Source organism: Sycon ciliatum, chromosome 1 (assembly GCF_964019385.1).
Source record: "Sycon ciliatum chromosome 1, ocSycCili1.1, whole genome shotgun sequence".
NCBI classification, from domain to species: Eukaryota; Metazoa; Porifera; class Calcarea; order Leucosolenida; family Sycettidae; genus Sycon; species Sycon ciliatum.
In genome coordinates, this window is record NC_088643.1 from 97505479 (window position 1) to 97532857 (window position 27379).

The 27379-nt window shown below is 47.4% G+C and overlaps 1 protein-coding gene across 3 annotated transcripts in view; it reads left to right on the plus strand.

Moving 5' to 3' along the window:
* Window positions 1-27379, plus strand: part of LOC135807198 (leucine-rich repeat neuronal protein 1-like) — a 466844-nt gene that overhangs the window by 34903 nt on the left and 404562 nt on the right. For 2 of the 3 annotated variants that reach the window (XM_065321211.1, XM_065321213.1), the window contains exons 1-2: window positions 17170-17316; window positions 17411-17522. The exons of the other annotated variant lie outside the window; for it this stretch is intronic. In XM_065321211.1, the coding sequence (XP_065177283.1) occupies window positions 17505-17522 (18 nt within the window). In that variant the 5' untranslated portion in view covers window positions 17170-17316; window positions 17411-17504. Of the gene's footprint in view, window positions 1-17169; window positions 17317-17410; window positions 17523-27379 lie in introns of those variants that run through there. 3 annotated transcript variants of the gene reach the window in all.

Sequence of the window (27379 nt, forward strand, 5' to 3'; positions counted from 1 at the left end):
CTGTCCTCACGGCAAGTGGGAAATCGCACCTGATGCGCAACAAAACTTGCGCAAAGATTAACGGGCAGCCGGTCTACGTTAATCACGATCTGACGCGCCAGCAGCAACAGAGGAGACGCCCGCTGGTGGCGAAGTTCAAGGCCCTGAGAGCTAAGGGAACCCCCCCTGCCACCTGCCTAAGGATGTCATCGTCATGAATGGCAAGCCTTTGACTGACGCAGACATCGAGGATCTGCTCAATCAATAGGAATCAGCCCGGGCAGTCCCTCCATCACACGCAATAAGAAACACCGCAGTGATACAACCACCCACTGACACCAACGACAGAAAGCTAAGTATCACCAGTGCATGCATTTCTAAAAAAGATTCTCCTTAGTTAATTGCCCACATAAATATCTGTGGTCTCCTAAATAAACTGCATGAAGTTCAATACATTCTATTCAAACATAAAATTGACGTCCTGGCAATTTCGGAGACATGGCTGAAAGCAGCAATCCCTGACGGCTCAATCAAACTGGGCTGGCTACGACGTACACAGAAGAGACCGCAAGCTAAAGACAGGAGGTGGTGTATGTATCTACATCAATGACAAAATTAAGCACAAACAATAAATATTACATATCCTCCAAGATATCGAAGCCGTTTCCATCCAGTTATTATTGCAGCACAATCCCATGAACATAGTATGCACGTACAGACCCCCTTCATCCCCCGTCACATATTGGGAGGAGTTGCTCAACACCGTTGATGACATCGAATCACACACGAGAGAAGCTCATACCATTGTGCTAGGCGACCTCAACGTCAACATTGCAGACCACCAACACCAGCAGTACAGGCACTTCCTAAGCTTCTGCCACGCTACCAACTTACAGAACATAGTTACGTTCCCAACCATATTTCCGAGCCAAACGCTGCTAGACTTAATCTTACTACCCCGTACAATTTATCCACCAGCACGCGTCTCCTATTCCTGAGGGAGACAGAGCATTATCTACCACGGCTGTTCCGTTAAGCCATGCGACGCTTCCGATCACCAACTACTAGTTTTAGAGCTGTTGGCTACATTGCACTCTGCGCCGCAGAATTTACCGGTCAGAACCAGGAAGCCTCCAATAAGAACCATAAACGCACAGGCATTCCAGACAGAGATCACTTCGAAGATGTCAATCGTTGAGAACCAACCAACTGACCTCAATGCAAACATTGAACTTTTTAAGGGCTCCATCACCGAAGCACTTGATCATCATTGCCCCGTGAGGATAGTTACCTTTTCCACCAAGTATAAACCCGCACCACGGGTCGACGACGAGCTACGTAAACTGCTCTACCGCAGAAAACGAGCTCATACTGTCATAGACTCCTGCTGAAACAGCCGGGTGACCAGCAACGAATCCAGTCGTTCCGAGCGCTTTCGGCGACAGTGCAAAATCACCATGCGCCGTAAGAAGCCGATTACTTTCAGGCCGAGTTTATTAACAACAGACGGAACCCTAGACGTCAGTGGAGCGCTATGAACAGCCTACTTGGCAGAACGAAAATCAGCCGTGAGCCTGGAGCTAGTGTTGCAGACATTACATCTGTATTCTCAGAAATAGTTGGGCCTTTGCCGCCAACAACGACTTCTGACGCCCTGATGCTGGCACCCGTGCCTGATTACCCATCTAACATTCTGCTTGCTCTGCCGTGTGGCCCCCAGTCAGACGGCACTCTAGTCTCTTTTACCCGAATCACAACGGGGGACGTTACGTTTCATCTCCGTGCTATGGACAGTCGCAAAGCAAGCGGTCCTGACGCCATCCCCCCGCTCGTCTACAAACTTGTGTCTGACCAAATTGCACCAACGCTAGCCTCTCTCTTGTCGATATCCCTTGAAACTGGTGAATTCCCAACGCCCTACAAGCTAGCACACGTCCGTCCGATCCACAAACGTGGGGACGTTTCCGACCCTCGCAACTACAGACCCATCTCCCTCCTTCCTCTCATGTCCAAACCTCTCGAGAGGTGTGCGCTAGAGCAACTTACGCAATACATGGATAGCGCCAGTCACATGGAATCCCTCCCTGCAGTTCAGTTTGCGTACCGCAAAAAACACTCCTGCGACGATCTTCTCGCTCTGGTGGCATGTGATTGGAGTCAAAGTCTAGACCAGAACGAGTATGTGGCTGCGGCTTTCCTCGACATGTCCAAAGCCTTCGACACTGTCAACCACAGTTTGCTCCTCCATGAACTGTTCGAGATTGGTGTGGGAGGGGTTGCACTGCGTTGGTTTGCATCATACCTTACTGACCCGGCGCCAGCAGAGAGTTGTCACCAAGTCTAGCAGAGGTGCCTGTTATTCTGCCTCCAGAGGTGTACCTCAAGGATCTATCCTTGGACCCGTCTTGTTCAATCTTGCTGTCCGCAAACCGCCACACTGTGTTGCTAGTACCAAAGTCCGTCAGTTTGCTGACGATATTTTTGTCTACAAATCCGGAAGGGATCCACAGAAGCTCACTGCAGACTTGGCTAGAGACGTTCTGTCAATCCGCAACTTCCTCCGGGACCACGGCCTTAACCTCAACGCGGAAAAGACACAGTTCATCATAATTCCGCCCAAAGTCCAAGGCGGTCCCAGGAAATCTCCAATTGTCAATTGACAGCACTAGCATACCTCCTTCAGCCACAATACCTCGGCCTCCTGTTCGACGAGCATCTTACGTACCGAGATCACATCAAGCTCCTGGAACGCAAGATAGGCGCTAAACTTGCTGTCTTCCGGAAAATCAAACACAATCTAACACCTGCTGCCAAACGAGTCTTCTACTGTTCCTTCATTCAGGCTCAACTTGAATACGGCTCTAATGCATTTGCGCACAGCCTCCAAGTCTCACAAATGGACCGCATTACTCGTATATCTAACCGTGCTGTTCGGATTGTCTTTGGCTACCCGAAGTACTACGATGCTTCTCTTGTTCTAGCTAGGAACTATTTCGCTGCTATTTCCCTTAGATATCAATTTCGCCTGTTTGTACTGGTGTTTCGAGCCCTCCATAAGTTATGCAGTCCACTGCTCTCGACCTGCTTCCTCCCTCGCACTGCCACTTCACAAACCTCAGCCCATACACGCTCTCAGTCCACTTTGTCACTTAGTCTTCCTTTAGTTTCTCTCCGCTATGGTTTATACTTGCTAAGCTTTCTTGGTTCTGATCATTAGAACGCGCTTCCTGCTTATATTCGCACAATCCCCTTGCTCAGAAACTTCCGTTCATGTATTCAACAATTCATAGGGTACTCTGTAAAAAGGCCCTAGGCCTGTGGGACTGCCCTATTCAAAATTTAATACTAATAATACTAATAATACTTGTAAGAAAGGGTTTGCTCCCCACACCGGAGCTCGCGCTATTCCGCCGACTTTACTTGACACTTGACTGACTCACGACTGCCATCCAGAGCACACGACTGCCATCCAGAGCCTACTCAAGCTCAACTGATGAGGGGTGAATTCCCCGAAACACTGTGTATTGAGCAGGGAGTGGTGCTTTCTTGCAGGTTTGCCGAGTCGAAGGTTCGATGGACTTCTCGTGTGCTCTGGATGGCAGTCGTGAGTCAGTCAAGTGTCAAGTAAAGTCGGCGGAATAGCGCGAGCTCCGGTGTGGGGAGCAAACCCTTTCTTACAAGTCATCGTCGAAGTCGCAACCACTACTTCGTACTGTTGTGCCAGGCGCGGGCTTGCGACTAGTTGGTTTGGAGGTGACAGCGTTGCGAATGACCGAGGGTCCTCGACGTCTGTCTCACCGTCCAGGAGCGACACTGACTCACGCTGCTATCTGGTGTTCACGAGGTGTTTGTCGCGCTGGAAACGGAGCGTCTCTGTAAGTTTGTATCCCTGGTGATGTTTGTGCCTGAAGAGCACTATATAAGTGGTGCTCTTCAGGCACAATCTTCCTCAGCCTACTCAAGCTCAACTGATGAGGGGTGAATTCCCCGAAACACTGTGTATTGAGCAGGGAGTGGTGCTTTCTTGCAGGTTTGCCGAGTCGAAGGTTCGATGGACTTCTCGTGTGCTCTGGAGGGCAGTCGTGAGTCAGTCAAGTGTCAAGTAAAGTCGGCGGAATAGCGTGAGCTCCGGTGTGGGGAGCAAACCCTTTCTTACTAGTCATCGCCGAAGTCGCAACCACGACTTCGTACTGTTGTGCCCAGCGCGGGCTTGCGACTAGTTGGTTTGGAGGTGACAGCGTTGCGAATGACCGAGGGTCCTCGACGTCTGTTTCACCGTCCAGGAGCGACACTGACTCACGCTGCTATCTGGTGTTCACGAGGTGTTTGTCGCGCTTGAAACGGAGCGTCTCTGTAAGTTTGTATAAAGAAGTACTTGGCATGGAGGTTTTCTACATCTGACAGTTTCAGTTTGTCTATGTTCCGGGAGAACTCTTTGTCAACAGCATACGCCTTACTTACAGTCTCTGATACAACTGCATTCAGTTCCACCGCATACTCTATGGCTGTGAGGTGTGGACCTTGATCTTGATGACTGTCAGGGGCGTTCAAATCACGTCGACGGGACAGTGGGTCCGCGACGTTGTCCTTGCCTGGCTTGTGGTTAATCGTGAAGTGGTAGTCCACCAAGAACTCGATCCATCTGGCTTCTCGCTTGCTAAAGTGACGCTTGGTTCTCAGATAAGTAACAGCCATGTTGTCAGTATAGATATCAAAGTGCTGAAACAGGTAGATACGCCACGTAGTCAATGCAACCACAACAGCTAGTAAGGTCTCCCTTTCGGAAGCCGTGTAATGTTTCTCTGCTTGGGATAACTTTCGACTCGCGTAAGGCACAGGGTGCCAGTCACCACTGTCCTGCTGGAGGAGCACACCAGCTATTGCGAAATCACTAGCATCTGTGATTACTCTGCACGGTTTCGAAGAATCAGCCAGTCTCAAAACAGGAGAATATAGTACGGTGGTTTTCAAGATATTCAAATGCCATCTGCCTGGAATGGTTCCAATCAAAATGTGCATTCTTTCCTGTTACCTCATCAAGGGGTTTGGCAATGGACGAAACATGATTAATAAATCTTCGGAAAGAATCAGCAAAGCCCAGAAACTACCTAACTTCCTTGACAGATGATGGCACTGGCCAGTCTTGAACAGCTGCGATCTTGTTCATATCAGGAGAGATTGACATGCCAGTGATTCGATGCCCTAAGAACAATACTTCTTGCTGTGCAAACTCACATTTGGACGGTTTGCGGTACACCTGATTTGCTCTCATAGTCTCCAGAACAGTGGCAACATGCTTCATATGCTCACTCGAACTCCAGGACTTGCTAAAGATTAGAATATCGTCGAGAAATAAAACTACGAAGTCTCGCAAATACGGTTGAAGAATTGAGTTCATAAGGGATTGAAACGTTGCTGGAGCGTTCGTCAGCCCAAACCCCATCACACGGAATTGATAATGGCCAAAGGGTGTATTTATATCAGTCCTGGGAATATCTGGCTGGCTGATTCGAATTTGATTGTACCCTGAGCGGAGATCAAGTTTCGAGAAGTACTTAGCACCAGGGAGTCGTAAAATACCGGGAGGCGACACGAGATGCACAACCGCGTCGGATGATTGACTCAGCTCGGGCACGAGTGCTGTGGGAAAATATTGTTTCCCCATGAGGTCAAAGCGGCGCAGGTCATGCACAAAGGACGCGTTCGCTGTTTGGTCCCAAAAATCAAAAAATAATCCTGCTCCCAAGGAATCGTCCGAGTGTCAGCAGTTGATTTGGTGATTCTAAGTTTGTGCCTTGACGGGGTAAAGGATGATGGAGCTCGACAGAGATGCCTGCCAAAGTGATGAGTCCACCGTGGAAGATGTAGATGACGCCACGTATCCACTTGGTGACCTGAGTTGTGGAGATGTTCAGCTGTGGACTACTGGTGAGATTCTCTCGTCTGCATTTTTTGGTCTCGTCTCAGTGTCCTTGTGAACACGAATGTAAAATCTGTAGCATACTAAGCGCCCCAAACTCACCCGAAAAATGGGAGTCTGCCCACGGTGCATTGTCTGTTCACTATGACATGTGACAGTGTTGAACCTGTGACAGGATATTATTTTATTCGTGTCCTGAAAATTACGTGTTTACCTAGTACGTAAATTGTTGACATTATAAACCTCCGCCCTCAACCCTTGCTTTGCCTATGTGCAGATCCATGTAAGAGTGGCAGTGCCACCATGGTGTACAGGCCTATGGAAGGTGAAATAATCCATGGAATTTGCGAACTGCTGACAATGAGACAGGCGAGTGTTACTGAGGCGATGGAGTCATTCCTGCATGTTATCAGGACACAGTTACACAAGGCATCAGGTTTTGGAAATCTGCTACGCCAGGAAGTGTGCCAGCTGAAGGCATGCAACGGTGCTGGCATTTCGCAAGCATGGCAACAAGTGCTCTCCAGCATCTCAACAGCTTTTCCCAAAGTGAAGCTCTGTATAAGACACAATATGACACAGCTAAAAACAACTGAAGCAGTGACATGTGAATGTTGCACGAGCATGCGTGTGTGTGTATGTGTGTGTGTGTGTATATGTGTGCGGCTGTGCCAAAGCCTAGAGTGTTCATTTGCGGCTGTGGCAGGGACTTCAGCGTCGGCCCAATGATCTAACTCGCCACAGGAAATACTGCAACTCCTGATGCTATCATTGCACGGAGCAATGGGCATCCAAAGGTCCAAAGGTGTATGTGTGTTGTGCATTGGTGGTCGATTCACATGGCTTTGCCAGTTGTGTGGATTATACAGTTATCTGGTGCAAGTCTTGATCTGTCTCATCCAGATCTTGTTCGCTATCGTTGCTATAAGAGAAAATCTGTGGGTGCACATCCAGTGCATTTGCAGACGTGCGTTCTTCTCTTGCGACGGGCGTATGCATGGTATGTGTGTGCGTACGTGTGTGTGTATGCTTCTGTGATAAGTGGATCAAGCAATATACAGGGTATTCACAGGTATTCGCCTTGAGTGCATTTGCCGATAGTGTGACTTTCGTCGCAGAGAACTTTGCTCAGTCGGTCAGGCGACTCGGCCTTACGTTTCCTGAAGGCAATGTGTTCAGAACACAGTTACTTCAAGTATGAACAGCTATGAACAGGAAATGACAAATATTGTGTGTAGTTCATGGACAATAATGTGAAACACTTTGAATGCAGAAGAATGAGGATAGTGGCATCAAATGTTGCATGGATTCTGTTTGATATGCTACTTTTTTCCCTTCCATGGAAAGGTGAGTACATCCTCGAACTTCAACTCGAAACTTCACACAAACCGAGAATGGAACTTGGACAACATGAAGGGGCCATGGGCATGGTGTGTTCAGTGGAGAACTATTCCGAAAACAGGGTGTCATTCGCACTTACTCAATTCAAATTTGAGTACATTTCGTGAATAACTTACCTTGACATTCCGTCGTCTCCAAAGCAGTGAACTTCCCAAAAAAATTAAAAGCCACGGCTCAACCTAAGGTAATGCGTGGTACGTATCAGAAACAACCAGCTTTCGCTCTGGAGATCCAGAATAGGCCTCGAAGCATAGCAAAAACAATTGAGAAAAAGAAGATGACGACGACGTTTCAATCACGCATCAAATTTCGCGGGTCGAGTGCAGCAATCCTCGGATCGTGAAATGTGTGGCGTGTCGCCTCCCGGTATTTTACGACTCCCTGCTTAGCACCCTGTACGGTATCAAACAGATCATCTATATTGGGGAGACATGCCTTGTTTTTCACAGTTGTTTTATTGAAGTCCCGCCAGTCACACACCATACATAGTGAGCCGTCTGCCTTCCGTACAAAGAATACCGGGACCCCATAGGGGGACTTACTTGGTTCAATAAATCCCTTGCGTAGCAGCTCAGACAATTTATCATGGAGTTCCTCCATCTCTGACTTTGAGACGGTTGTATTGTCCAGGATAACTCTGCCATCATCAACAATCAGAAGCCCTCTAAATACCAGTTCAGCAATACAGATGCTAATGCATATAGTGTAAAGTATGATGATGATTGTGTCAAGTGTCACGTAGGAGCTAGGTGTGTAAAGCACACCTCTCACACTTCCCCACTCAAACTCAACAATATGAACACCAACTCAAAATGGAGGCACACGATGCCGACTCAAAGAAAGTGTTCCCACGACAGCCGGCCTCCCACCGAGTATACATGTGACCTGCCTGGTTCGCCATCAAGCATCTCAGGTCAGAGTCAGACCTCTCCAGCACTCTCGTTATCGTCCGACGCGTCCGCTTCGGCACCACTACAGGCCGAGCTTGATCCATACCGGACCCGCCGGGGGTTTACTGCCAGAAACTTGGTTGGCCGTCTAACTCTTCCACTCCTGCGAATCGGGGCTGTCTCCTGGGCAGCCCCACTTGGAGAAACGTCAAGCTCCCCCTCCGTCCCCGTTTCCTGGGTGCTGCTACTGTGCTCCCAGCTCAACCGCTGAGGGGGTGCGGCCTCTAGCTCATTGTAGTGTCGCTGTAGCGTGCGAGTAAGGGCATTGGGTCCGCAAGGCTTCACCAGGTAGCCGGTATTGCGAGTCCTGTGCACAACTGTATACAATTCGGACTTGTGTGCGTGAAACTTTCCTTTCGTGCGCTTTGCAGGTTGGAGCTTGATTCTCACGGTGTCACCAACAGCATATCCACACCTCGCCTTCCCGCCAACTCTTACCCTCCTGGCCTCCTGAGCATCGCTTATCTGGCGCTTCACACGTCGGAAAACTCTGTCCATTAGTTCCACCGCATGTGATGGTCGCTGTCCTGTTGGTTGTGGTACTGCAAACTGTTCTGGTCTGTTGGGGTGCTGATAGAACAGGAGTTCGTATGGACAGCAGCCGGTAGTAGCATTCTTTGACGTCTTGTGCGCATAGTGTACGGAACGCACTGCCTCTGGCCATGCCGCTGGGTTGTCATCACACGCACACACAGCGCACATTATCGATCAGTTGATTCTGTCGTTCGACCTGACCATTAGACTGGGCATGGTTCGGGCTGCTCAATGCCTGCCGAATGCCTATGGCTGAGCACATTTCCCGAAACACCGTTCCTGTGAAGCGCGAGCCATGGTCGCTCTGGATAGTCACCGGAATGTCGAACACCATAACCCAATGCTCTAGTAGGGCCTGCGCTGCCGTCTCTGCCGTGGCGTCTGCTGTAGGGATAAGTATCGCGTATCGCGTCAATACATCTTATAGCGAAACTGATCCGGCACAGACGGCTGAAATGGGCCAACGAAATCAACCTGTATCCGTGCCAAAGGTGCTGCGGGTATATCCGTCTTCTGCAGCTCCGCCCTGTCCGGATGTTTGGAGCGCTTGTGCCGCTGACAAGCTGCGCATCCTCTCACGTACGTTGACACATCTTCTGACATGAAGGGCCACCATACTATGTCCAAAATGCGGTCGTTCGTGCTGTTTCGGCCCATGTGACCACTGAGTGGTGCATCATGCACCGGCTCTAGGAACTTCCGGCGTAACGAACAGGGTAGAACCACCACCTGGATTTTCCTCCAACCCAGTGACTTCTGTTTCGTAGATCTGCCCTTCGACTCCGAGTAGCGCAGGACTCCATCCGTGCCGATGCTCAGTCGTGCCTTCTTCCTCAGGATGCACTTAGATTCCTCCTCCAGCGAGCCCACTGAGCCCGGCTTCCGCAGCTCCCTCATCACCAGGCCTAGCGCTGGACACTTGTGCTGCGCTTCGGTCAGTTCCTGGATGGAGAAGAGCGTGGTGAGCTGGTGGATGCCGTCATTCTTACTGTTAGGTACTTCCTCCCGTACCTTTTCTAGCCGGCCTGCATGCGCCCGTACTACCCTATCATATTGTTCACTCCCCTGTAAGATACCATTCAATGTTGGTTCAATGATGACCAGCCAAATAACGGTTATGAACTGCAATATATGCGGATATCATGATTGTAACATGGCTTTATGTCAGCATCTATTGTTCTATTTGCCGGTTTGTTAAAACACCTTTCTCCGAAACGCCTGTACGTTGTTGTTACTATCATTTTCCTTCGATAATTGTGTCGTTCTGAACTTGATAATTTTACACCTTTGTCCCGAGTGTTATTATCCCATTATCTTTACGCTATATAATATTTGGTCTTTCCAAATTGAGCCATTGCCTGTACTCTCCTTCATGAGAAGGGAGCGAACACGTTCGATACTTTATGAGAAGTCCATTGTCGACCGGATGTGTAAGATTGCGTGAATGTTTGCAGTCCTACCTTGGTTTGGAAATTATTTGCCGCTTCCGCCCTCTGTTACAACAAGTGTCATATTTTATTGTTTTACATCCAATCCGGAGAGCGTTTATCATTCCTTTCTCAGTCGCCAATGTGCAGGTCTGTGCACACCCTAGGAAGCCTGGAAGTGATTCATTGGCGTTCACTTGGAAGTTGAAAAGAGATTCCCGCAACCCCCTCGAACTCCCCTTAGATGTATGCGACACACACACACACACACACATACACACACACGCACACACATGCACACACGCACACACACACATACACACACGCACATACATGCAAACACGCACACACACACACACATGCACACACGCGCACACATACACACACGCACACACATGCACACACACACGCACACACACGCACACACACACACACACTCACAGGCCAGCACATGTACATAAACATGCTCACACCCACCCACTCGCGCACCCACCCACACGCGCACCCACACGCGCACCCACACACATACGCGCACACACATACACATTACAGACACACAGACGCAAACACTCACAGCTCGTGACAAAGATTTTGCGAAAGCTCTCAGCGCTTGTGTTCCATGGCGTTTCGTGCAAAGTACAAAGAACGTCAGGCTGTGCCCAATGCAAATATTTGCAATTACGTTGACATGTCGCACACATGTTTAGCTGAAGGAGTCTGTAGCACTCTCTTGGCTTTTCTCCAGCACATGAAGATACGCAGAAGAACACTACGATTTGTACAGCCATGGCACAACCGTAATTGGAGCACTGTTCAACTACCAGCATGAGCGGCGTGCTGCTAGCAGCTAGCAGAATGTTGATGACAGGTATATTGTGTCGTCCAATCTGCATGGTGACAGATGTGATGAGCATATGGCATTTTATATTATGAGTGTGCCGTCAATCCTTTCTGTAGCAGATCTCTTGCTGAACACCTGTGAGACATTCCCCGTTCTATCTTACACGTCTTCCCTTGATACATGACTCATTGCCGCACTTGCATTTCTACAACTGAGTACAGTCTTATGTGAGTGATTCTGGTGTAGTCAAAATAGAACAAGCACATGTACACGGGAAGACTCAACACATTTTCTATTAATTTTTGTCTAATAATCAGGCGCCAAAGCAATGCTGGATCTGTGCATTCCGATCCTAAGACCTTGTGTTTGTGATTCCTAACCAGTACTACTGGAACCACAATTACGGAGCAGTGCCTTAGGAACACGGTTAAGTATATGCTCTCCAAGAACTCACGGCAATACACCCAGCATTATATTTCCTAAATTTGGACTTCAGAACACCTACTCGAACGTCACACTGTATGCATGTGATTCCATTAATTTGTATCTTTTTTGACACAATGATAGTGTGAGAAGAGATAGACAACTGCAAGAGATACAATGCACCGCAAGAGATACAATGCACTGCAAGAGATACAATGCACTGCAAGCTATACAATGCACTGCAAGAGATACAATGCACTGTTGATGGACTCTTAACATGTAGGTAGCAAAGGGCGACGCCTAAAACCAATGTGCAAGCCACCATCCCGAGAAAATGGGCAGCATGGTAATGTCACGATAAGTGTGATACAACCAAGAAACGTGTTGTACAGAGTGTACCTATAATAGTTAGCATCCAGTGATTTATGTATTTCTTGGCCATCCTTTTGATACCTTTGGTTCCTTTTTAGCATTCAGTATTTTTTTCGGTCATTGCGTTCATGGATAGAGGACAATCACCCATTGCTATTCCGATGCTTCGGGAATACTTACTCTGGGTTATAGTATGGAAACTAATGAGGAGATTCTAGAAATGATGAAATTTGGGAAATGATGGTGGGCTGCCTGCAAATAATCAGGGGTCACACACGTCCAACTCACGGGTATTTTTCGATTTTGTTCCACTGGACGACTTCTCATGCATGAAGACATTCTTGTATAATTAATAATAATTTTCCAAGCCTACAAAAAAAGCAAGTTGGTGAATCGAGGCGCAAGTATGGCTGTGTGGGTTGTGTAGATTCATGAGTGTTCCCTGTGCATCACACTCAGAGCTGCAGCAGTCTTTGGTTGCCCGTTGCGCCATGTACCTGGCATGCATTATAAATGTATGACCACCGTCAGCCCTTGTGCATTATTCAGAGGGAAGACATGCGAGCATTTTGGTGCCATCCTGGCCTTCGATCAGTCGTAGTTCAACTACTTCAGTATAATGCTCTAGTCTGGTTCATTTGGACCTGTGATGCATTAGTCTGTACTTGACAGCATCTATGATTTGGTCAATAGCACATCTTTGATCGGCCGTGTGAGGGATGTCAAGTGTAGTTGCTCTGCACGTTTCACGATGGCATGCAGGTTGTCCGAAGGCATGTTGCTGACAAGTGACAGAACTCTCTTGGCTCTCCTCCAGTACATGAAGATACGCAGCAGAGCACTAAGACGTATACAGTCATTGAAGAGACTTAGAATATCAGCTGACTCTATCCTAAACAGGTGTAGGTGGGCCTTGAGACCAGCACTTGGAGCACTGTTCAAGTACATGTACTAGTAGCAGCGGCGTGCTGCTAACGCCATGAACACGACAGGTCTATTGTGTCGTGCAATCTGGGTTGAGATAGATATGATGACCGCATGACATTTTAGATAACGAATGTGCTGTCAAACCTTTCTATAGCAGGTCTCTTGCCGACCACCTGTGAGACATTCCTCATGTATATTACACGTCCGTCTTCTTTTCGCACATGATCCATTGCCACACTTGTATTTTTACATCTGAGACGCTGAGTAGTGTGGTCTTATGTGAGTAATTATGGCGTAGTTGAAATAGAACAAGCACGCGTACATGTACATGTACAGATGAAGACAAAACACACTCACCACACACTCTTTATGATGTCTACTGCCAGCCTGCAATGTAGGAACCACAATTACATTATTTATTTTATTCTACGAACTTAGAAGTGGTGCTTTCTTCCAGGTTTGCCGAGTGGAAGGTGCGACGTGCTCCTCGTGTGCTCTGGATGGCAGTCGTGAGTCAGTCAAGTATCAAGTTCGTCAAGAAGCGTGTGTTCCTAGTTGGAACAATCAACTTCATTATTTTATTCTATTTATTTTATTCCAAGCAATACATGGCTGGGGTAGCCAATGACCACTTTGCGTGGCGATTGTAGGGTTTTTATAGCCAACCATGGCTAACATGGAAAAGAGTAAGAAGTCAAAAAGAAAAGGAAAAGAATAAAGAAGCAAATATGGACTAAAATTGCGGTCTACTGGTAAAGCAAGGGATTACAGAGCAGTACCGTAGGATCACGGTTGACTTACATGCTATCCTAGAATTCACCACTATACACCTATCATCAAACCTCCTACATTTGGACTTCAGAAAACTTACATCGTACTTGAAAGTCACATTTTACTGTGCATGTGTTTGGTATTATTTTATTGGTGTCTTTTTTGGACACAGTGAAGCACGATATTGTGAAGGAGAATAAAACAAATAAAAACAAAAGATGTGACGTTGGTAAATTCCTTTGTCCGTTGTTCATCAAAATCAATGTTGCAGCAGTGTTTGTTTGCCAGTAATTTCATTTACCATGTCTACACTCGAAACGTATGACCTCTGTCAGCCCATGTCCAATATGTACTTGGATCAGTCGTAGTTCAAGTACTTCAGTAAATTGTTCACTTTAGTCTGACCCATTTGTATAATTGATGCACTAGTCTGTACTGGACGGCCTCTGTGATTTATTCACCTGCACATCGCCTGTGTGCCCATGTTCGGGCCTACAAGTAGTTCCTCTGCTAGTTTAACCATGGCATGTAGGTTGTCCGAAGGCATTATTTATTTATATATTTATTTATTACAGCACCTCATAGCACAGTGAGAACACCGGCCAATACAAAGAGAGAGGGTGTTAGCCAACCACGGCAAGGAAGGGAGAAGGGGAGGAGAGGAAAAAAAGGAACCATGTTGCTGAAAAACTGTGACAGGCTGTGTTGTGCAATGTACAAGTGGCATGCGCTACAAAAGCCAAAACTCGACTCCTTTGACGCAGACTTCTGGTGGTTCAGATTGGTATGGTGGCCATTCGCCCATGTAAAGTTGGAAAACATATCATGGGCATGTTGTTATAGGCGTGCGCTGCCTGGACCCCGAATGGATGTCCCCCCCCCCCACACACACACCCAGCGTCTACCTGTCTTCGGTGTTATGCACCACCCAGGCTAGGGGGATTGTGTGAGGTTTTCAAAAGCACACTTTTCATGATGGACAATGAGAAGCTGAGTATAAGAGTCCATGTACATATCCAGCATATAGAGTGGCTGGGACATGTGAGCAGATAGAGTGAGTTGGACACGTGAGGGTCAGACGACCTGCACGTCTTGGCGTCAAGTCTCACCAGATGGATTTGGTTGCGTATGAAGCCAGCCAGACGGCTAGCTGAATATCAAGTCGCACATTGAATCGAAAAATCTATAGAGAAATCGACTGTTCCAGCCAGGTCAGGAACGTTTGCGACAAACCAGAGATACTATATCCACTAAGGTCATGGCAAAGTGTATTATAGATGCTCCTCTGTTCCGGCCCTTCACCCTCCCCTCCCCCCCCCTCCTTCCGCCCTCCCTCCACCCACGCCCTCAATACCTACATGTACATGTACCTGCCCTGCAGTTGTACTTGCACTTTGCAGATCACAAACTTACAAACACTGCACAAAAGTGAAAGCAGTTTTGCTCATTGGGCATCGCCAACGCACTGATCGGGGATGGTGTGATGGTCTAACGCATCTCTTGATGTACCAATATTAAACAGTTTCCTCTGAGACAAAAATGCGATAATACTCATAAAAAGGACACACTTCAGGCTCATTACAAACATCTTGAAAGTTTTTGTTTTCACAAGTATACTTTCAAGCCTTCTCATCAGGTGAAATACAGGCAAGGGAAAAGGAACAGGAACAGTGGATTAAATACAGTAAGAAGGTGGTAAAACAGCGCAAAAAGAAAGAAAGAAAGAAAGAAGATAGCTAAAGTAAACAGCGAAAATTGCAATAATGACACAAAGGTGCAAATGCGAGAAAACTCAATAAGCGCGACATGTAGTGCGACAACAAGAGACAACCACTGGACATACATGTAACTAACGAGGTTTTGACGACCTACGTAACAGCCTAAGTGTGAATTTGATTTGTTTCTGCTTGCAAAGGTTGGCAATGGCGATGGCAGCGACTAAAGCACAGACAGAGGCAACGGCTAGGGTCCACTCGACTAGCCATGTGAAATCGGATGGGTCCACCGCACATGCTGATTGTTCTGATGTTAGTTCTGATAAGTATGAGTCGTCCATTGCTAGTCATTTGTTTGAGCATCCTGATTGTCGTGCTGTGTATTCGGATGATTGTTTTTCGATTGTGTCACGTGTACGCAGTGCTAGATTGCTGAATGTTTTGGAAGCTGTATACATCCACACAAGGAAACCCAACCTTTGCAAGCAGAAACAAATCAAATTCACACTTAGGCTGTTAGGTAGGTCGTCAAAACCTCGTTAGTTACATGTATGTCCAGTGGTTGTCTCTTGTTGTCGCACTACATGTCGCGCTTATTGAGTTTTCTCGCATTTGCACCTTTGTGTCATTATTGCAATTTTCGCTGTTTACTTTAGCTATCTTCTTTCTTTCTTTCTTTCTTTTTGCGCTGTTTTACCACCTTCTTACTGTATTTAATCCACTGTTCCTGTTCCTTTTCCCTTGCCTGTATTTCACCTGATGAGAAGGCTTGAAAGTATACTTGTGAAAACAAAAACTTTCAAGATGTTTGTAATGAGCCTGAAGTGTGTCCTTTTTATGAGTATTAGTACCAATATTACCTTCTGAAATTCCATACCGGCAGCATGCCTCGAACGTGGAATAATGATAACAACGAAATGGTTTTTTAAAAACTTTGAAACTCCACTGTAGCCTTGTCATATTCTCAGTTTACCCAACTCGCAACACACTAACAGTCCTTGACCGTACGTGGTGTAGCCAAGGACTGTTAGTGTGTTGCGAGTTGGGTATACTGAGAACGAAATGGTGTTCCCCAATTATGTAGTGAGGGTTCTAGATAGTAGTCAGAGCGAAGAGGGGAAGTAGGACTAAGCTAACATGTGCACAAGCTATGTCCCAAACTATGTTGCGCGAAGGCAATGCACCGGTTTGATGTAGGCTAGGGCCTCATATGTCTCTCTCCCTCTCTCTATACATTCGACACGACCCTGCAGGTATCTGAGTGCAATGGTAAGACTTGACTTCACTGGGCTCAGTCTGGGCCTGTCTGGCTCATTCGGGCTCTTGTACATCGCCTATACAGTACGCATGTGTACGCACATGTACGCACATGTAGCGACTACCAAAAATGTGTTTGGCACGTTCCACAATGTCATGCTGTTCATCTAATGACATCTTGATGACAAGCAGTGATAAGCGGGTTTGCCGCAGGCGCAATGTAAAAGTCATGTGAGGCTGAGTTCAGCCGACTAAGAGCTATTTTCGACTACTGTCTGTGTAGCAGCCAGCCATGTTCTCTGATTGGCGTCATATCGCGTTTTATCCTTTCCCATGTATAGTTAGGAAATATTCCTGTGACATGTCACGTTATCGCTAAGCTTGTGTGTTTGAGCTAATGACATGTCGAACATACATGCACAGTAGCACTGGCATGTGACCACTGCGTGCCACTCATAGCCCTGGTATACATTAGCCATCTAGTTACGGGTGCATGTACATGTACATGTACGTGTAGCTCACTTCCTAGGCTTGTGTTAGTGAGTCAGCAAAGGATGTCTACGTGCAGCAGCCAACCGAGCTTCTACGGAGTACCATAGGCTGATATCACGGCACTCTTCGTACGTGTGTTTTGCATATGCTTGCAGAGAGTCTAAGCAGAAAGCGAGCAAAATAGTAATAATTATGTTTCATTGAGGGCTTTGCTCCCGAATGCAGCGCTCATTTTCGCAAGGCAAACGAACCTTATCGTGATCCGTGTGCTATACCCAATTGATCCTGGAATATACACCAACAGCTGGTATGTGGAAACATTTTGGATAGTTTTGTTTATAGTGAATGGTGATTGATTCAAGGTAACTCGATGGTTCCTATCCTTCTGTTGTCGCCGATAGGGTTTTGTTGGCCGGATTTGAATTTACCATTGTAATTGAGAACATTTGCCAGTGCTGGTTTTCAACAGTGTTGCAACCAGTAGAGACGAGCACTATGGTGATTCAGTTTAAGGTAAGTGACGCTGTAATGTAAGTGTGACTCAACAATGTTTCTAAGTTAGCAGAGTTACGTCCACTATGCTTCCCAATAAATGCCGGTAGTGGTGATGGGGCCGTGTTACTCAGGCCAGCTTGATGTTGTTGGCGTCTGCACACACAAAGTACGCCAGGATCAGGATTCCTTGAAAGGAAAAGAAACGACATCAACAAAACCAAAAAGCAGCACAGGCCAAAATTTCCGAATTTCATTCCCCTTACACGTCTACTGCAGAGGGAGACCGTTTCACTTACCTTCTACGTTATCTACTCTTCCTAGACACTGCCGTTATGTCCTTTCTTTTCCTTTCAAAGGACCGTTAAAATACTGAATGAAACATACTTCCTCCGCCCAGGCAAAATGTTTGCTTATCTCCTTCAGCCCAATGACAGGTGTCTGGCAGCAATTTTTTCATCTTGTGCACTTCACCATCACACAAATCTGCTGGTTCAGGCGTACCAGTTCCAAACAAGTCGGCGAAGTCGGCAAAGAGTAAAGAAACGCCTAGAGAAGAGCGCGTTGAATGCGAGTGAACTGGTAAAAAAGACACGAAGTCAGTCACTGGTCAAGGTGGGTGCTGCTAGAGTACCACTGGGGTACAGAGCAGAGGTGTCATGTTGCGAAAAGCCAGCGTGTTTGATTGCATCCGGCACAAGACGTGTGTACGGTAAAACTGCACGTGAGCTTGAAGCTGAGAAAGCCACTCAGCGACGCTCGCCCACATACTGCAAAAAAAACCCAGAATCGGTACTGGGCAAAACAGGGGGAAAAGAAAGGCTTCGATGACAGGGTTGTCACTCACCCAGCTCATTCGCCTGATGTCAACGTGAACGATCCTGCAAAAACGACGCTGAGCTCGTCCGCTTCGGCTGGTAAGAAACACGACTGATCGTACTCATGAAGGAGGTGAAGCGCTTGGAAAAGTGTCGATACGAAGTACTTGCGCTTCTGAAAGTGCGAAGTACTACCCGACAACAAATACTGCGTCGGCTGATGACAAAGGATAACTTCTAGATTTTTCGACTTGGAGAGTTTCTCTTGATATTGAACGACTCCTCAACTCATTCTGAGTCGTTAGGAGCCGTTCTGAGAACCTGGAATGTATCAGTAAAAAGTGTAAAGAGAAGCGAAAATTTTGCTTGGGCGGAGGAAGTATAGGCAATGAAAAAATACGAGTACATGTATATCGGATGGGGGAAGTGTGGTTCACCATAAAGTTATTTCGTAACTCGTAGCCTGGCACAAGGAAAACATGGATGCAGCAAATGGGATTTTCGGTCATTGACCACTTGATGGTCGGTCTGATCCGCGGCGATCCTGCAGAGTTTTGACACTCGTGTGGATGCGAAAACTCTGCCTGACAGAGTCACAGGAAAAATTTCTTTATAATTATATAACTTACATTCCGTAGCTTGTTCTCCTATGTCGCGTTCTTGGGTCTCCCGCAAACACTCTTGCTTAGCTCGACATGGATATGATTTTCTTTCCAGTCTGTGACGACTCTCACTGCAGGGCCTTTACTAGAGTCCCGCTTTCATTACTCAAGCGACCACAGATAAATGTAACGTGTGCGGATGTGAAGGTTACACCATACATTAGTCAGGTTTGATTCTTGCCGACATTTGAAGCTGTTCATTTTTACTTTTCGGAGCATCAGGTCCCTTGGCAGTACCCTCACCTCACAAATCTTCACGACCCGGAATGATGCTATCCACACTACCTCCCAGACCAGAGGCCAAACATTCAGTAGTCTCTTTCTCCCCCTATTCATGTCCCGGCCAGGCCTCTACAGTCTCTCAATTATTGGTGCTGACCGCTCTTGGTGCACTACCAGCGATCATACGATCCCAGTGTACCTTGCCTGCTTTTCGCGCTAGCTGCTCACAATTTCTCCTTGGGCACCCTGTAAGAAGGCCATAGGCCTGTTGGGTATACACAAGTAAAATACTACTACTACTACTTCTACTTAAACGGCAAGGTGAAGATAACTCAGAAGTTGCGACAAACTCGGCCATTTGAAAATAAATTGAAATTCGTCACCTCTCCGCACTGCGCTCTTGGTCCACATTCACCAAACCATAGCGAGGAATTCCGTTCTTGCATAGATGTGTGGTGATTGATTACGTGGAGATGAAGTTTGAAAATGTTACTCGTTGTATCTCTGGAGAGGAACCCTCCCTAACCTCGTGATATCTTATTTGTACTTTCGAACAAAAATTGATAAAAAGGCTTTATGAATGGATTGTTACTCAATCTGCGGACAGAACTGTTTCGTCCTTTGTGGATTCATCAGCACAGAGGAAATGAGCCCGAACCTGGTAGCAATGAAAAAAACAGTTACCAAAGCCAGATTTAAACCAAGTCGGAACGTAACTTGTCAGAGTGCTCAAACTGACAACTCAGGAACGCAAACAGCAAAGGCACTACCCCACACAAGAGTGCTAAACTGCTACAAGCAAGAGCGTAATAAAGGAATGGGTTGTTATCTTTTCGTGAACTTTCGATGAAAAATTAAAACAGTCTCCTTTAAATATTCGACGTGGAGACAACAATTTTAAAATTGCAATAAGGAGGACGAGCTTAAGTGATATTTGGACTACTTTATTAAACAATAAGTTCTGGAGACGATGCGAAAAACGATATAAAAGGCAAGGAGAAAAAGCGATGGAAAAAAGAAGGTTCGAGCATGTTTTCGTGCAACACTCTTCAGGAATCACCGTTGTACTAAAGAACAAAATAAGAACAAAGGCCAAAAATAATATAGGAATCAAGTTAGAGTAGCAATAGGCCTTGACAGATTATGCTAATATTTTCGTGAAATTATGCTTTTCGCATTGCTGAACAAATTGCAGAATTATGCTATTTTTACGCTAAAAATTATCATATTATGCCGCATTTTGCTCACCTATGCTGCTAATGTATAATAATTCCGTGCAAAATAACAGGGGAATATTTTTGTAGAGGGCGTTGTACTGTAGTAGCAAAAGTTCAACGGGGTCAACGCACCGTCCGACCTAGCTACGACCGTCACTGATTGTAGTGGACTGGACATGTTCTCGAGGGAGTCGTAAACCTACGACTTCCTGGTGCATCTACTTGTACTTGTACTTGTAGAACATGTACAACTGTATGGAATTTGATGCGAACAGGCGGATTATTCCAATTTTATGCGATTCGTATGCAATTTGCCTCAAATTATGCGATTATTTTTTGGATTTTTTGGATGGCGGTTTGAACTACCGTCAGCTCCTGCTTTTTGGCAGGAGTAGCTGTTCCCGAGGACAATTTGGAGCCACGCATACTGGCAGTGATTAGATGAGAGGTCATAATGAAGCAGTTGAGTCCGTATTCCAGAAGCGTCGTCGTACGCCGTCATGTAGAGTTGCGACTTTCAACGTCCGTTCACTAAAATCAAAAATCAAAAAACAAACTCTCGCCGAAGATTTCGAGGCCTACAAGCTCGACATCCTTGGGATTACGGAGACCTGGATAGCCGACAATGGAGTTGATACCCTCGGCGATGGCCACAAGCTGTATAGGTCCGGAGGTCAATCGTCTCGCGCTGGCGTTGCCATCCTCGTCAACAAGAAATTTTCAAATAATGTTCTGTCGTATCAGTTCCACTCTGACCGAGTTGTATCTGTACGAATGGTACTCAGCCCGCGACCTGACAGTCGAGCTGTCACGGTCGTGTGCTGCTATGCCCCAACTCTTCAACGATCCACCATCAACCCTCAGGAAGCAGACAACTTCTACGAACTTCTCAACAATGTTGTATTGAAAACGAAGAACCGTGACGAATTATGGATATTAGGAGATTTGAATGCTAAAGTTGGGAGTTCGAGGCCGGGATCTGTCAGCCCTGTTGGATGCTACTCTAAACACACTATATCAAACTCAAATGGATGCAGACTTGTAGAATTTTGCGAGGACAACCGGCTGGTGCTAACCAACACACTGTTCAAGCACAGGATGCAACATCGCTCAACATGGTTTTCTGATGGTTTAGTGCATGCGGATGGAAAGCCTGTGCGGAATATGATAGATTACGTGATAGTAAAACGTTCCACCATGGCCGCGGTTCTAGATGCAAGATCGTTTGGAGGCTTCACCACGCGCTCTGATCATCACCCTGTTATTGCAGTTCTTGGCATCGCACTTTCTAAAGTCCATCCGACCGTCAACCAACAAGACCCATGTTTCAATCGCTATAACCGTCCAACCGCTGAATCGTCGAAACTGTTCTGCGACCGTCTCAAGGAGAAGTTACCTTCTCTGCTTCCACTCTCCGCAAACATCGACAATGCGTCCGTGGATGAGGCATGACGTGGATTCGTCTGGGCTACGCATGATGCAGCGCAGGAAGCATTCGGGAAAGTGCCCACTGGTTCTGCTCCGAAAGCAAGCACGAACCCTCGCGTTGCATCCTTATCCACTGAACAGAAGAATCTGCACTGCCGCATAAACGCTGAACCTGATCCAGAGCAACGTAAAGCTTTAAAGATTGAAAGATCTGCAAAACTCCACGAGATTCGAAGGATACTACAGAAGGAGGGCGAGCAATATTGGCAACGTAAGGCTGTTGAAGTAGATGCTTTACGCCCTGACCCACGGTCCTACTTCAACGCCATCAACAACTTACGCCAACTACGCTCTGGGAAGAAGGCTGCGCCTGTGCGTCTTGCTGACGCAGACGGCAGAATCATGGCAGACATCTCATGGAATCTTAATGCCTTTAATGAATATTATGAATCGGTATTTTACACTGATGGCCAGCCACTCGACCTCAGGCAGCAATCGAATGAGGAAGATCCATTCACAATCGAAGAAGTACGGTCTGCAATTATCAAGCAGAAGTCTGGTGGTGCTGTCGGTCCTGATGGTATCAGTGCTGATGCTTTGAAGTCAGCTAAAAACCTTTTCGCACCCTGGCTGACGAATTTCTTCAACGCTGTTCAAGCTACAGAGTACTGTCCTGACGACATGCGCTGCGGCCTCATCGTTCCCATCTACAAAGCCGGCAAGCCTCTAGGACATCCAAAAAGCTACCGCCCCGTTATGCTCCTTTCCGTCGTCCGTAAGATCTTGACGTCAATACTCACTCGACGACACACACTCCATGTGCAGTCATATGTGGCAGAGAGCCAAGCTGGTTTCCGCCCTGGCAGATCGACCACGGATGGTGTCTTTTACGCCAGGACGATGTGTGAGCGCACACTACTTGGCGACTGGTCATATTCATCGGCACTATTGGACTTCAGCGGTGCATTTGACACTGTCATTCGTCAGGTTGCTCTGGAGAGGTTAGCCACTGCTGGCGCACCAACGTCCACCACTGCAGTCCTAGTATCAAACACAACAGCCCGCACGAAGCTTGGTAAACAACTAAGCAAACCATTTCCAACAAACATCGGCGTCGTCCAGGGTGACCCAATGTCACCAATAATGTTTATAACTTACGCCGAAGGTTCCATGCGTAAGATCCGTGAGCAAGCTCTACCCGCGTCAGACCTACCAGCAACTTTCACACAATACGCAGACGACACCACTGCCCATCAGAACGAGCGATCATCTGTGGAAGAAACCGTCCGTGTGTGTGAACCCGTTTTCTCGGATGACAATCTGAAGCTGAACGTGGCAAAAACTCAATATTTCACTGTGACCAAGGAAGATGATTCCTGGAAATCGGTGAAGCTGCTGGGGAGTATGCTAGGCACAGCAGAAGACATAGCAGCCAGAGTGTCTGCTGCAAATCGGGCATTTGCAGGCATTCCATGGAAACGCCACAACCTGAATTCCAGGCTCTGTATGTTTTCCTGCCTGATATTGCCTGTCTTGCTGTATAATTGTGCGCTTTGGACCTTACCGCAAACATTAACCGACGTCGTCAATGTATGGCACCGGAAGAAACTACGTACCATCATTGGTATCACGTACCCACAACGAATCTCGAACACAGCGCTGTATGCCAGAACCGAGCAGACCCCACTATCCCAAGTCTGCAGGCAACGGAGACTGCTGTGGTTCGGCCATGTAGTGAGGGAAGGCGAAGAATCGTCCTCTTTCCAAGCCCTCCTGATGTCGATCAACACAACAGACATACGACGACCCCGAGGACGACCACGTCTGAGATGGATCGACGTTGTCAAGAAAGACTTACAATGCATTAATCTGTCGCTTCTGGATGCTGTGCAATCTGCTTCTGATAGAGCTGCTTGGCTCGAAATTGTTAACAGATGCGTTGACCTCATGCAATGAGTGAAATGCGAACTGTCATTATTATTATTATTATTATGCGATTATTCGATTTTGAATTACAGATGGAGCGGACTCGCTCCCTTCTATTTACACTGCAACGTTCGAACACATTTTCGTAGTTAAAACAACGTTTCGGCATATAGCCCTCATCAGGTTTGCAATGATGTGCACTCTACAAAGGAGCAGCAAATATACTGTGCTGTGCTGTGTTTGCGCCAAATGTGTCAGCTACAAAGGTGGCGAAAGGGATTGGTGATATATTAATATCCAGATACGATAATATATTCACAGTAGTGCCCAGCCAGCATTAGTGTTTACTTGCGGCCGCAAGTTGCGGATTTCAACAGCTTCTCGCAGTTTTCTGCTTGCTCTGTCGCCTGCCCTTGCCAGGACTGACACAGCCGAGAACACACTATCCGCAGCAGCTATACTCTCGCCAGAATGTTTGTCGCGCACGTGGTCACCCCATGGCTTATCGAGAGTGCGACGGCGTGCCTCGCCATTGTGCTCCCGAATTCTTGTTTCCAAGGAGCGTTCCGTCTCCCCAACATACGTTTCCCGGCACCATTTGCATTGCAATTCGTAGACTACATTCTTTGTCATACATACTCGTTCGCCTCCAGACTGACAGGTAATGCAAGGCCCTAGTGGACGTCCTCTTCGTCTTTTTTCAGTAATGTTGGGCTCGTTTACGCACTTGGGTGGTGACAGCGCCGAACGGCACAGTTGACGCCTGAGGCTGCCCGAGTGCTCGTATACGACACGTACCGGCAACTTGTATTTCCGTATTGCTTTGTTCACATGGTGGTGTACTTCATCGGACTTGAACGGTAGTTTAAGGAAGGCAGAGCGAGGATTACCGCGTCGTCTACGCCGAGGTTTCCTGGCAGCTTCCCTTGCTTCCGATATGATACTGGCTGGGTAGTTATTTATGCGCAGTTGTTTGTGTATTTTTTGTTCGCTCTCGGCTTGCATCATGGGGTTAGACGATAGTCGCTGTGCCCTTAGGAATTGAGATTGAGCGACGGCTAACTTGATGTGGTGAGGAACTGCCGATGAATAATCCACCAGTAGGCCACTACTGCATGCCTTCTGGAACAATTTGAATGACAGCTCTCCGGTTTGCCCAACTGCGATCGTTACGTCCATGTAGTCTATGCAGCCACTGTCACAACTTAATTCATGCGTGAATTTGATACGTTCGTGGCTGGCGTTGAATCTTTCTATGAGCTCCAGAAGGCGCTGCCTACCATGTGTCCATAGGATGATGATATCGTCGATGTATCGTCTGAACAGAATAGGCTGGAAGGGTGAGTCCTGAAGAAGTCGTGTCTCAATGGTGTGCATAAACAGGATGGCAAATGGAGGTGCCAGGTTGTTCCCCATAGCAACCCCATCTAGCTGGTGGTAGATCTGTCTGCCAAATCTGAAGTAGTTATGACTCAGAACAAACTTCAGTAGTGTCCTGACTTGGGTCACGCTCAGCCCGAGCATATCAACTCTGTTATAGTGTTGCTCTAGCACGTCACTAACGGCATTCACGCCCTCTTCGATCGGTATGCTGGGATACAAACCCACCACATCCATCGTAGCCAGAATCGTTCCAGCAGGTGCTTTAAGGCCAGGGTATATGGTGCGGATATTGTCTAGCGCGTCTTTGGTGTTGATGAGGTGCGATGGGACAAATGCAAGCAGTTGATGCAATATGCGTTCGAGAACCACCGAAATTCCTGTGACTGGACTGTCACAAGCAGAGACAACAGGTCGGAGGGGCAAATTTTGCTTGTGGTCCTTTGGAAGACCGTATAGTTCCGGGAATCGTGTGTCATGAGGGAGTATTGCAGTCAGAAGATCAGGATCCATATTCGTGCATTGCTCTTCCAGTATGGATTTAACCTCTTTCTCATACGCAGTGATAGTTACATCCACTTTTCTGTACATAGTGCTGTCAGACAGAAGTGCCTCTGCCTTCTCCAGGTAGAGTTCCTGTTTCATAGCTACTAGCTTCTTGCTCTTGTCGGATTGCTTTATCACTACACTGGGGTCATGACGAAGTTCTCTCAGTCCGTCGCGTTCCTCTTGCGTCATATTATGCTTGGGAGGTCTTTGTTTGCCATATGCTGCCAAAACTTCGTCCTTGAAGTTGGCCATCTTTCTTTCCTCATCCTGGCTCATTCTGGGCGGTTGCTTGAAGCCATGCTTCTTTAGCTTCCACAGCCTGCGATCACACTCGGTACCGGTATCGTGGTCGTCCTCTGGCTGGTCCACACCCTGAGGCCGCGCCTGCTGCCATCTCAAAGTGTAGGCCATCCGTTCTACGGAGGTGACCACTTCTGATTTCTCACGACTGGTTAACTTGCCCGTGGACGGTACAAAACCGGGTCCCAGTTCCAATACCCGTCTGGCATTGTCTGTTACACACGAGTCCATGACAAGCGTTCGCCGAGAATGCTCCATTCCCGTCCGGCCGGGACTACCCAGGGCTGTCCCACTCTGGTAGGACGACGCGGGCAAACATGCCTCATGCGCTTCCCTGGCATCTTCTTGGGCTTGAAGCCTAGACAGCTTCCATCGAAGCCTTGCATTGGTACGGATGCGCTCCTCCGTCACCACACAGCGCCGCAGGGCGCGAATACGCACGTAATCCTCCCTGGAAAACGACCAAAGCTGTTCGCAGAAGTACCGGCACTGTCTTGTACGGAAGTCCCTTTCTGCGCACTTGTCCTGTATTGCGTCGCTCAGAAGTCGGAGACAGTACTGGAAGCGTCTTTGCTGTCGAACACTCTTGTGCCTTGAGGCTGGAGGTGGCCGAACCGATTGCGTGATGAACCGTGGGATGATACGCTCCCGCCGGCATTGAAGAAGAAACGACAACTGGCACTGGCTCCTCTGGAGTTTGCACCCCCATTGCAAGTATCGCCATGGCGCCTCGCTCCTAGAAGAGGAGAACCAAGAGATTAGAAGCGGTGAGGCCTCCTGCAGTTTCATACAGAATTACAGATGGAGCGGACTCGCTCCCTTCTATTTACACTGCAACGTTCGAACACATTTTCGTAGTTAAAACAACGTTTCGGCATATAGCCCTCATCAGGTTTGCAATGATGTGCACTCTACAAAGGAGCAGCAAATATACTGTGCTGTGCTGTGTTTGCGCCAAATGTGTCAGCTACAAAGGTGGCGAAAGGGATTGGTGATATATTAATATCCAGATACGATAATATATTCACAGTAGTGCCCAGCCAGCATTAGTGTTTACTTGCGGCCGCAAGTTGCGGATTTCAACAGCTTCTCGCAGTTTTCTGCTTGCTCTGTCGCCTGCCCTTGCCAGGACTGACACAGCCGAGAACACACTATCCGCAGCAGCTATACTCTCGCCAGAATGTTTGTCGCGCACGTGGTCACCCCATGGCTTATCGAGAGTGCGACGGCGTGCCTCGCCATTGTGCTCCCGAATTCTTGTTTCCAAGGAGCGTTCCGTCTCCCCAACATACGTTTCCCGGCACCATTTGCATTGCAATTCGTAGACTACATTCTTTGTCATACATACTCGTTCGCCTCCAGACTGACAGGTAATG